The 12281-nt window shown below is 61.1% G+C and overlaps 1 protein-coding gene across 14 annotated transcripts in view; it reads left to right on the plus strand.

The window, feature by feature from the left end:
• Window positions 1-12281, plus strand: part of MINK1 (misshapen like kinase 1) — a 61819-nt gene that overhangs the window by 15051 nt on the left and 34487 nt on the right. For all 14 annotated transcript variants that reach the window (XM_075123848.1, XM_075123849.1, XM_075123836.1 and 11 more), the window contains exon 2: window positions 4973-5038. In XM_075123848.1, the coding sequence (XP_074979949.1) occupies window positions 4973-5038 (66 nt within the window). The remainder of the gene's footprint in view (window positions 1-4972; window positions 5039-12281) is intronic.

Here is a 12281-nt window from a genome sequence, read left to right on the forward strand (position 1 = left end):
GATTCCAGCCTGGCTTCTCTGTTAATTCCTTTGTGTGCCGGGGCTCAGCTGCTCACAGGGCTCTTTTGTGTTCCCCCTTGCACCACTCGTGTCAGCTGCCAGCTTGTTTGGGTGGTGTAAGGGCCAGGAGGGAGCGACAGTGAATGCTGGGCCCTGAGAGCAATGCGCCATCTCCAACAGACTGAGCCGTTCCTGGGGCTGGGGGGCGGGGAGCCAGGACGCCTGGGTTCTCTCCCCGGCTCTGGGAGGGGAGCGGGGGCTGGTGGGTTAGAGCAGGGGTGGCTGGGAGCCAGGACTCCTGGGTTCTCTCCCCAGCTCTGGGAGGGGAGCGGGGTCTGGTGGGTTAGAACGGGGGGCTGGGAGCCAGGTCTCCTGGTGTGCGTCCCAGGCTCTTTCACCAAGTAATTTCCCCCGCCGTGGAAGGGTGCTGTTTCTGTGCTGCGAGGGAGGTTGAGTGCAGGGAGCAGAGCAGGGAGGGGCTGTCTGAAAAGTTGGTTCAAAGGTCCCATTGTGCCAGGCGCTGCACAGACCCCTGGGCTGAGATGGGGGGTGTGGGGCCTGTGGTGCTAAGCGCAGCGTGGACCCCTCCCTCCAGCGGGCAGGGTGCTGCATGGACACACACAGGAGCAGCCCCCACGAGCTCCCAGCCTAGCAGGATGAGAACGGAGGAGTTTATGGCTCACGCCTCCTTGGCAGCATCTGTAATTTCAGCCCCCGGACTCCTCCAGAGACCTGCCCCTCTCTGCCCTGGGCGGGATCCAGAGCCCCTCGGCTGGCGGCCGGCGCTCTGTCGTCTCTCTGGGCACCGCACAGGTGCAGACCCGTTTCTGCCCATGATGTGTTATCGCCGAGGCCTAGCGGGGGCATACGCATCCAGAGCTCCCAGAACAGCCCCGCATGTATTCACAGGGAGTAGCTGCCTCCCCTCTGAGCCAGCCCAGAGCTTTGTCTCCTCTGCTGAGGCCGGGTGGCCCATCCCCTGAGCACCCCAGGAGCCCCGGAATTCAGAACCGGAGCAGAATTGTCCCGAGGTGCGGGTGTTGGCAGTGTGGGGCCAAGCATGGGACCAAACTCCACGGGGCGGGGGGGGTCTCCATCTCGCGGCCTAGACCCTTTCTGGGAGATACGTTAGTGCAGCCCAAGGGACTGGCCTCCCTGCGGAAGTAGCTGGTGGAGGGCCAGTCACAGGATGATCCGATGGGCTCTTGGGGCTGGTTTCAACATCTGTCTCCATTTGTGCAGCTACCTCAGGCCTCCTCAATGATCTGTGTCCTGGGGATGCTCAGAGGCCCGGGCCAAAATCGAAGGGACCTCATCATGCCATAAGCTGCATGGACTCCCAGCTGAGATCAGGGAGACCCTGTTGTGCTGGGTGCTTCTCGGAGCCCCCCAGCTGAGATGGGTGGGGATCCTGTCACTCCGAGTGCCTCGTGGAGCCCCCCAGCTGAGATGGGGGGGATCCTGTCACTCCGAGTGCCTCGTGGAGCCTCCTAGCTGAGGTGGGGGGTATGCTGTCCCCTCCGAGTGTCTCTCGGAGCCCCCCAGCTGAGGTGGGGGGGATCCTGTCCCTCCAAGTGTCTCTCGGGAGTCCCCCAGCTGAGGTGGGGGGGATCCTGTCCCTCCGAGTGTCTCTCGGAGTCTCCCAGCTGAGGTGGGGGGGGATCCTGTCCCTATAGCAAGGGACTGTCCTTGCCCTGAAGATCTTACTGTCTAAGTAATCGAGAGAGGCAGCATTATTCTTCCTTCCCGTTTTACAGGGCACTGAGGTCCAGAGACTCACCCAAGCTCAGGCAGGGAGTTCGAGGCAGAGCCAGGAACAGACTGTGGGGGAGTCCTGACCCCCCAGCCCTGTGTCTGAACCACATGGCTGCCCTTTCTCTCTCTAGGGTCCCAGTTCGCTCCACCATGATGCTTGCAAAATGCTGGTGAGCTGAGATTTCTGCTTATTCTAGGAGATCCTGGGGCCGGTTTCACGGAGCCTACAGCCAGGACCGGCTCATCTGACCTCCTGTGGGTGATGCCCGAGAATTCCCCTCAGGATCTGCAGATCCCTGGGGGAACGCTCCCGTTCCAGCCCCAGAGGGGGTGTTTATTCTGCAGATGGCCCCGTCCGGGCCTGTACCAACCCAGAGCGAACAGCTGATTGATAATAGATGCTCCTGCAATGTGACATTGTGCTTGGCGCTTCCCTGCAGCTTGTGTCTTGTTAAGTGACTTTCTTGTCTGTTCCCTGCCCTGCTGAACGTGTAAAACCTTCAGCCGCCTTCCTGTGCCCTTGTGAGAAATTAGTTTAATGAGGATCTTCAGTAAATCAATTAAGAAGAGGAAAGCAAGTCGCGCAGCAAGAGCCCTGCGTTCTGTTAGTCTTCTGGAGCCGTTCATTGTACCCAGGCGATGATTCCTCCGCCAAGACACCCGTCTAATAGACCATAACCCAGAACAGAGGTTCTCATCCTCTTCTCCCTGTATTGAGCCCAGTCTCTAAAGCACCTTCCAGGAAGGCTCCGGGCCGGGTGGGAAGTGAGGAAGAGATGGATCCACCGCTGCCCTGGGGAGGAGGGTCTAATGGCTCATCACCCTGTCTGTGAAAACCTGGTGCCTTGTTTACCCCGCTGGGTCCTGATCTGCCTCTCTCCGCTATATCAAAGAGCCCTGCAGCACCAGGGGTTTTCTCCCCATGGAGGGACTGAGATGCTGCAGACAAGTCACCACTTGATCTTTTTGTTAAGGACTCGATCGGTTTTAGCTTCTGTGACGAAGTGGGACTGTTCTTAATGTTTCCTCTGAATAGTGTGGGGGTGCCTCAGTTTCTCCCATGCAGTTCTTAAGTATCTAGGTGGTGAGATAAGGGTGTATGACCATTGCAGAGCCCTAGAGGGCAGGGGTGTGCAGGGGTCTGGACACAGAGAATGGCCGACACCCTGTTTCCTGGCCACGGATGGCCTGGGCCCTTCCCCCCTGCGAGGTGAGAGCTAAAGGGTTGGAGAAAGAAGGAATCCGGTGACCTCCTGGCCCGGGAAAGGGACAAAGCCCAGAGGAGGAGGGGCTGGAAGGAGTTTCAGTTTGGGGCTGGCTGGGACATGGAGTGAAGGGCAGACGGGGTTGTCTGGCTCACTGCCCCCAAAATGGACCCGGCTGAGGGGTCCTGTTCTCTGCACCTACAAGCTCTGTGTTAGACCATGTCCCTGTCGTCTAATAAACCTTCTGTGTTACCGGCTGGCTGAGAGTCCCGTCTGACTGCAGAGTTGGGGGGCAGGACCCTCTGGCTTCCCCAGGACCCCGCCTGGGCGGACTCACTGGGGGGGAAGCGCACGGAGAGGCAGAGGAGGCTGAAGGCTCCGAGGTCAGACCCAGGAAGGGGGAAGCCGGGTGAGCTGTGTGTCCTGCAGACAGGCTGCTCCTAGAGAGGAGACTCCCCCAGAGTCCTGCCTGGCTTCATGGGGAGCAGGTCCAGAGCATCGCCCGGGGACTCCGGGACAGCTTCATTCTCACTGCACAGCATCTTCTCCAGCCGTAGCCTCTCTCTGACTTCCCCCCCATCCTCTGTAAAATGCCCACCCCAGAGTGGGGCGTAGGGTTGGGTGTTCTTTGCCGGCTGGTTTGCATGAACTTGGTCAGTTGCTCAGCCCCACGCTGCCGCTCCGGGAATCAGAGGGGACCGCGGGTGCTCGGGGGGAGCTGACGCTGCAGCCAGAGGGCTGTGTGGAAGAGATGCCGGCTCATATGGCCTCGCTCTCCGGCTTTGGCGCAGCCCCAAAGTGCTTCCTGTGTTTTTGGAATCAGATAAGGGCTCAGGGCTCATCCTCGTGGCACAATACGCGTTCTCCAACCAGCCTCCTGGGCTATGAACACAGCAGCGTGGAGGTAAAACCCTCCCTGTACACTCCATCCTCCCCCAAAGTCTAAGAGCCAGCGTGCCAGGACCCGGTGGGGCCAGGCAGGGGCTCCGTGCACCAGCAGCTAACCGTGGGCGGGGGTTTTGGAGGCAGTGTGGCGAAGGAGGCGGCTGTAGGGGCTCGGTGTTTAAGGCAGCTGTGGGAGAAGGCACTAAGGGGCTCAACATCGCCAATGGGCGATGGAGGCCGGTAGCTCCGATCGGAGGTGGGGCTCGGCATCTCGAGAGAGGATGGGGTGGGTGGGGACAGGCGGCGAAGGGCCTGGAGACGGAAACTGAAGGGTTGGTGTCTGAGCCAGTGGAGAACAGGAAGAACGAGGGGTGAAGCATTGGTCCAGTGGGAGTGGGGTCTCTGTACCACCCAGAACAATGGAGGGCCCTGATCTCAGCCTAGGGGGTCTGTGTGGTACCCGGTGTGATGGGGACCCCAATCTGAGTCAGGGAGGGAGGAGTCTGAGCACCACCAGAGACTATGGGGGCCCTGTTCTCGGCCCAGGAGGGGTCTGTGCGGCGCTGTCTGGGCCCTGATCTCCGTCCGTCTTGGTCTGGGCTTTGTAGGTACTGTCATGAAACAAGTTACATCCACGTGGGAAGAGGGCAGAGAGAGGGGTGGGGAGCCAGGACCCCCGCTCAGCACTGGTAACCTGGCTGGCTGGTCCTGACTGTGTCTCTGAACCAGGAACTACCTGTCCAGCTGTACAGATGCGGCTGCCTCTGGTCTGGAGTGACACCCAGCTCTCACGGGCTTGTCCCTCCCCCTCCAATATTGGTTAGCACTTGGCACGTGCTTTGTGCCCGGGGGATCGTGTGGCATCAGGCCCCGGCCATGGTATTAATAGCTCGGCAGTGTGATACGCAGCAGAGACCCTGCCCAGTGCTACCTGGGAATTGGAGGGTGGGCTGGGGCCGGGGGAGGAGAGGGGCTCTCCGGGGCAGGCCGGCACAGGGGGCAGGGACTGGAGTTGAGGTGGGGGGAGGACGGGGCAAGCCGGCACCGAGAGGGTCTGAGGGTGGGCTAGTGCAGCAGGAATGTTTGTGGCACAGTCACCCCTGACATTGTTTCTGTTACCCCCCCAGGACCCTGCCGGCATATTCGAACTGGTGGAGGTGGTCGGGAACGGGACGTACGGACAGGTCTACAAGGTGAGTTCGTGGCCGGCCCACCCTGTCCCGCTTTGCCATTCATCCGTCCCGTCCCCAGGCACCATCCAGAGCCAACCAATGAGCATCCGGAGACACAGTCACAGCACACGTTGTCTGGAACTCCGCGGCGTCCCGTGGCCGTGAGGACAGAGCCCTGGGTCTGCTCCCCGTGTGCTTCCGTGGTCAGAACAGTGCTGGTCTTAGGGCGGCATTGCCTCAGAGCCCTGACCTTGTGCTTGGCGGGGTGTGTTATTTAGTACATCCATTACGTTCGTGTCGGGCCCCCCAGCCGAGGCCAGGGCCCCGTGGTGCAGGGCGCTGTACGTTATTAGGTGTATTACGGTCGTGTCGGGCCCCCCAGCCGAGGCCAGGGCCCCGTGGTGCAGGGCGCTGTACGTTATTAGGTGTATTACGGTCGTGTCGGGCCCCCCAGCCGAGGCCAGGGCCCCGTGGTGCAGGGCGCTCTACATTATTAGGTGTATTACGGTCGTGTCGGGCCCCCCAGCCGTGGCCAGGGCCCCGTGGTGCAGGGCGCTCTACGTTATTAGGTGTATTACGGTCGTATCGGGCCCCCCAGCCGAGGCCAAGGCCCCGGGGTGCAGGGCGCTGTACGTTATTAGGTGTATTACGGTCGTGTCGGGCCCCCCAGCCGTGGCCAGGGCCCCGGGGTGCAGGGCGCTGTACGTTATTAGGTGTATTACGGTCGTGTCGGGCCCCCCAGCCGAGGCCAGGGCCCTGTGGTGCAGGGCGCTGTACGTTATTAGGTGTATTACGGTCGTGTCGGGCCCCCCAGCCGAGGCCAGGGCCCCGTGGTGCAGGGCGCTCTACGTTATTAGGTGTATTACGGTCGTGTCGGGCCCCCCAGCCGTGGCCAGGGCCCCGTGGTGCAGGGCGCTCTACGTTATTAGGTGTATTACGGTCGTATCGGGCCCCCCAGCCGAGGCCAGGGCCCCGGGGTGCAGGGCGCTGTACGTTATTAGGTGTATTACGGTCGTGTCGGGCCCCCCAGCCGTGGCCAGGGCCCCGTGGTGCAGGGCGCTCTACATTATTAGGTGTATTACGGTCGTGTCGGGCCCCCCAGCCGAGGCCAGGGCCCCGTGGTGCAGGGCGCTGTACGTTATTAGGTGTATTACGGTCGTGTCGGGCCCCCCAGCCGAGGCCAGGGCCCCGTGGTGCAGGGCACTCTACGTTATTAGGTGTATTACGGTCGTGTCGGGCCCCCCAGCCGAGGCCAGGGCCCTGTGGTGCAGGGCGCTGTACGTTATTAGGTGTATTACGGTCGTGTCGGGCCCCCCAGCCGTGGCCAAGGCCCCATGGTGCAGGGCGCTGTACGTTATTAGGTGTATTACGGTCGTGTCGGGCCCCCCAGCTGAGGCCAGGGCCCTGTGGTGCAGGGCGCTGTACGTTATTAGGTGTATTACGGTCGTGTCGGGCCCCCCAGCCGTGGCCAGGGCCCCGTGGTGCAGGGCGCTCTACATTATTAGGTGTATTACGGTCGTGTCGGGCCCCCCAGCCGAGGCCAGGGCCCCGTGGTGCAGGGCGCTGTACGTTATTAGGTGTATTACGGTCGTGTCGGGCCCCCCAGCCGAGGCCAGGGCCCCGTGGTGCAGGGAACTCTACGTTATTAGGTGTATTACGGTCGTGTCGGGCCCCCCAGCCGAGGCCAGGGCCCCGTGGTGCAGGGCACTCTACGTTATTAGGTGTATTACGGTCGTGTCGGGCCCCCCAGCCGAGGCCAGGGCCCTGTGGTGCAGGGCGCTGTACGTTATTAGGTGTATTACGGTCGTGTCGGGCCCCCCAGCCGTGGCCAGGGCCCCATGGTGCAGGGCGCTGTACGTTATTAGGTGTATTACGGTCGTGTCGGGCCCCCCAGCCGAGGCCAGGGCCCCGTGGTGCAGGGCGCTCTACGTTATTAGGTGTATTACGGTCGTGTCGGGCACCCCAGCCGTGGCCAGGGCCCCATGGTGCAGGGCGCTGTACGTTATTAGGTGTATTACGGTCGTGTCGGGCCCCCCAGCCGAGGCCAGGGCCCCGTGGTGCAGGGCGCTGTACGTTATTAGGTGTATTACGGTCGTGTCGGGCCCCCCAGCCGAGGCCAGGGCCCCGTGGTGCAGGGCGCTCTACGTTATTAGGTGTATTACGGTCGTGTCGGGCCCCCCAGCCGAGGCCAGGGCCCCATGGTGCAGGGCGCTGTACGTTATTAGGTGTATTACGGTCATGTCGGGCCCCCCAGCCGAGGCCAGGGCCCCGTGGTGCAGGGCGCTCTACGTTATTAGGTGTATTACGGTCATGTCGGGCCCCCCAGCCGAGGCCAGGGCCCCGTGGTGCAGGGCGCTGTACAAACACAGCCCGAAGCATCACTCCCCACCCCACAGAGTTGACATTCTCACTCGCTCATCCCCCCACCTCCACAGGCCTGGCGCTGTGCTAGCCTCCGGTCGGTGGGCCCAGCACCAATTAGCAGCACCCCTGAGGCTGGAGGCGGCAAGGGTGCTCGGCCTTCGAGGAGAGAGCGGGGGCCTCGGCTGGCAGGATCTCCCCCTCGCTGTCCCACTGGCTGGATGTGTGCAGACACTCCTGTAATAAATACGGGCAGTGACCCGCGCAGGGCCCAAGCTGCGTGCCGCCTGGCGCGGTGGGTGTGGTGATACCCCTGGACACGCCGGTTCGGACTCAGTTCCACGCTGTATGATTGTGTGGCTCCAGCCCCGCGGCTCCGCTTGTTAGGGTACTGAATTGCCATCCGAGTCTCTGCTGCCCCGCCGGCTATTCGCATGCGAGGATGAATGGGGAGGGACTTAATTTCCCCAGTGAATGGGAGGGGACGGGGAGGGAGCCCAGCAGCTTGGCTGGAGGAGATGGACCCCCCCTCTGGGAACCCAGATCCATCTGTCTGGGCGCGGTCCGAGGGAACGGCAGCGAGGAGGTGACTTGCTTCCTGATCTTCCGCTCCAGTTCTATGGCTGCAATATCCGAGTGCCTCCCCATCTTCAGTGGATTCACGGTCATGAACCCAGGTGGGGAAACTGAGTCACGGAGCAGCTAAATGACTCGTTCAGGGTCACACAGGAAGTCTGGCAGAGCAGGGACTCAAACCCAGTCTCCCCAGTCCCAGGCTGACGCTGTGACTGTTCCCCACCCTTCTCCTCTCCGGAGCACTGATTGTGGGCCGCGAATGCCAAACCCGGGTGGCCCACACCCACGTGTGTCATTTCCCTGGGGAGTGGTGGGTAGACGGCCGGCACCTGGCATGCCAGGCTTGAGAAGCACCTAGACGCGGGACTGGGGGAGCGGTTTCTCGGTGGGAAATTGGGTTTGTTAGCCACATGGCCCCTGTGCCTCATGGGAGTTGTAGTTTGGCTGCCCCTGTGGACCCAGCAGCTTGGAGGGAATAATCTTCCGTGAGGCACAGCGGTGGCTCTACAGAAAGAGCGACCACGGTGCATCCTGGGAGATGTAGTCCAGGCAGAGAGCCGGGCCCATGGAGGTGGACAAGGGGCATGCAGCGTCTGAACTACGCCTCCCCTGAGGCACCGGAATGACAATTCCAAATGGAAATTTTCAACTGTTTCACCGCAGATGTGAGACTTAGTGGGGGGGGGGCACCCCCATTTTCCAATAGTCTTTGCCGCGGGGCCTGGTACGAGGGAGACCAAGAGCAGTGTTGCCAACTCCCTTAAAGCCCCAGCTGCTGGAGTCATGCTATTCCAGGGGAAGATGTCTGGGGGGCCATCTCCTCGCTGGTGGTCCTGGTGATTGCAACATCTGAGCCTGATGTGACTGCTCACACTGAACGAGGCCAGCCCCTGCGCTCAGCGTACCCTGGAGAACCGCTGGCTGGCAAACCAGGCCTGCTTCCCATTAAGGTTCCACGGCTGAATGGCTGCGCAGGGGTTAATGGGTGCTGAGTGAATGTCGCAAGCATCCTAGCCTCGTCAGAGATGGGTGGAAGCCACATCTTGAGTCACGGAAGGTTGATCAGTCAGTTATTAGAACACCTGTGAATCAGATGTAAATGGAGCTCGGGTAGGAGTACAGAGGTTATTTTACTTCTGCATTTGGCACTGGTGCGATCTCCAGCTTCCTCTGCCCCTGCTCTAACCACTAGCCCCCACTCCCCTCCCAGAACCAGGAGAGAACTCAGGAGTCCAGGCTCCCAGCCCCTCTGCTCCAACTGACCAGCCCCCACTCCCCTTCCAGAGCCGGGGAGAGAACCCAGGCGTCCTAGCTCCCAGCCTCCCCCTGCTCTGACCACTAGCCCTCACTGCCCTTTAGTGCAGCGTTTGTGGTGAGAAATGTGATGAGGCGTTTACCACTGCCCTTGGCAGCCTGCCCTTCCCCCGAGAGGAGCCGGCAGGGCTAATTGCAGGCTGATGAGATCCGACTTCAAGGTGAACCGATGTGAAATATCTCCAGCGTTGTAGGTCAGTTCCTATCTGCTCTGGTTCCCAGCAGAGGGCTCCTGCTGGCGCACCGCGCTTCTCCAGTCGCTCCAGTTCCCAGTACAGGCCTGAAAGCTCCTCTGCCCCCTTTCCGGCCTGCCTCCAGGCACCCCAGCCTCTCCGCAGTCTCCCACCCTCCAGCCGGCATGCGGGTCCGCTTCTGCCTGCTGACCTCCCCAGCAGCCTTCCCGGCAGGCGGTGTCTCTCCAATCCCCGATCATGTAGTCCGACCCCCTGCGGGACAGAGGCTGGAGGATTTCACTCGCCGGATCGGGTCCCGTCTGGGCTGGCCGGCGGGAGACAGGCACTCCAAGTAGCCGTCCTTGGGGGGCAGGGGATGATTTGAACCCCGCGTGTTTAGTGTGTGTGCGTTGTGTCTCGGGGGTGTGCCCACGCTAGGAGGAAAAAGGGGTGGGTTGAGTGGCGGGTACCGTGTGGCCATGCTCCAGCTGCCTTGTGCACTCCCAGGTCGTGCCCACTCTTGGCCCCGTGCGGTCCGTGGGGGGAACCCCCTTCAGCACGACAGCCCTTCTCGGGGGTCCACTCTCTTGGCGGTCCAGCCCCTCCACCTCCTGGAGCCGCACCTCTCAGAGCCTTAGCCTGCCTGTCTCTGCCATGGGCCCCCTCAGAGAGTCCCCTCGCTCGGGACCCCCGGGGCCTCCATTCCCAGAGGGAATAATGCCCCTGTTCTCTAGACTGGAGCGACTCCCAGCCAGCGTAAAACAGGAGGGGTTAGTGAGCGTCTGAACCCAGCCCAGGAAACTCTCTGGGCCTCAGGCCTGGCCTCCCTCAGCACAGCATATCTAGGTCTGTCCCGCATCCAGGGGGGCTCTGGGGGCTCCCTCTCTCCAGCGCAGCAGCCCCCTCCTTCCAGCCGATCATCCCATATCACCTGCCCCAACAGCTCCTTCGTCCCAGGTAAACAGGTCGCTGGGGCCCTCTCTTCGTCCTTTGTTCCTCTCTGGCTGGAACTGGCTGGTCAGGTCAGCGGGGTCTCTCCACAGCCCTCTGTCCTCCCACTGGCCAGAACCGGCTGTCGGCCAAGCTGGGATGGGCCTCTTATGTCACGGAGTCCCTGGGCGATGCTCTGGAACTGCTCCCCATGAAGCCAGTCAGGACTCTGGGGCAGTTGCCTTTCTGCGAGCAGCCTGTCTTCAGGACACACAGCTCACACAGCTTCCACCTTCCTGGGTCTGACCTCGGAGCATTCAGCATCCTCTGCCCCTCCGTGCGCTTCCCACAGCGAGTCCGCTCAGGCGGGGCTCCTGAGGAAGCCAGAGGGTCCTGCACCCCAACTTCGCAGTCAGATGTGACTCTCAGCCAGCCAGTAAAACAGAAGGTTTATTAGATGACAGGAACATGGTCTAAAACAGAGCTTGCAGGTGCAGAGAACGGGACCCCTCAGCTGGGTCCATTTTGGGGGGCAGTGAGCCAGACAACCACGTCTGCCCTTCACTCCATGTCCCAGCCAGCCCCAAACTGCAAACCCCCTCCAGCCCCTCCTCCTCTGGGCTTTGTCCCTTTCCCGGGCCAGGTGGTCACCTGATTCCTTTGTTCTCCAACCCTTCAGCTCTCACCTTGCAGGGGGGGAAGGGCCCAGGCCATCAGTTGCCAGGAAACAGGGTGTCGGCCATTCTCTGTGTCCAGACTCCTGCACACACCTGCCCTCTAGGGCTCTGCAATGATCATACACCCTTACTCCACCCCCTAGATACTTAAGAACTGCCTAGGGGAAACTGAGGCACCCCCACACTATTCAGAGGAAACATTAAGAACAGTCCCACTTCGTCACATCTTAGTCACCAGGTCACCAGTTGTTAGGGTTCCCCATCTCCAGGCCGTTGTCCGGGGGTCCCAGCTGCCAGGCGAAGTCACACCTGGTCCTCTGCAACAACAACCCCTCTCCCACCACCTTCTTAAACATGCGGCACACAGGGAAACTGAGGCGCGCACACGCTGTTCTTGTAAAACACTACAAAAATCCCCACTGCCTCACAATAGGATTTTGCCACCTGGTTTAAAAGAAACCCAAAACAACCCCCACTTTTCTCCTAGTGAAGCTGGGGCCTGTCTCCCCGGCCCGGCTCTGCCTGGGATCTGCCCCAAAATCTCCCCCAAGGGCTGATTCCTTCTCAGCTTTGGCAGGCTGGTACGGCCGAGGGGTGTCCCCTCTCTGCTCCATCTGGTCAGATCAGGGCTTTGTGCCGGTCTGCAGAGGCAGGCCCTGCGTCCTCTCCTGCCCAGGCAGCGTGGGACAGGCTGTATGAGACGGTCGGCGAGGGCCAGCTTCTCCGCCCCCGCACCGGAGCAGCCGGGCCACCCGGATAAGGATCAGGCCATCCACAGCCAGGCTGCTGTGGCTACAGGGGGAGTGTGGGGCTCGTATGTGTGCGTGAGAGAGAGCGAGCGAGAGAGAGAGATTCTGGTGTTTTAATTTCTTAATGTTCCTACTCCTTGGGGCCGAGGCTGGTGGGAGAATCTCTGCTTTTCATTAAAACCAAATCCGTCCGTTCCGAGCCCTGCGGCTGCAGAGCAAAGGTCCCCCAGCTCCTCAGGAGGCAAATGAAAAGAATCAAAACTGGTTTGGGTTTTTTGAAGATTTAGTTTTAAGCGACTCTCACGGCTTTTGGGAGCGTGGCTCATGATAATTGGGTTTGGCACGTTGGGGGGTTGTATGGGAACGTGTGTTCAAAACCCAGGAGTCAGGTCCTGAAATGCTGAGAAAAAAATCACAAGATAGATTTTTAAAAAGGTCGTTTTGTATGAGGTTTGGGAGCACTGTCCAGACCCTCCCCAGCCGA

The sequence above is a fragment of the Caretta caretta genome, chromosome 28 (assembly GCF_965140235.1).
Source record: "Caretta caretta isolate rCarCar2 chromosome 28, rCarCar1.hap1, whole genome shotgun sequence".
NCBI lineage: Eukaryota > Metazoa > Chordata > Testudines > Cheloniidae > Caretta > Caretta caretta.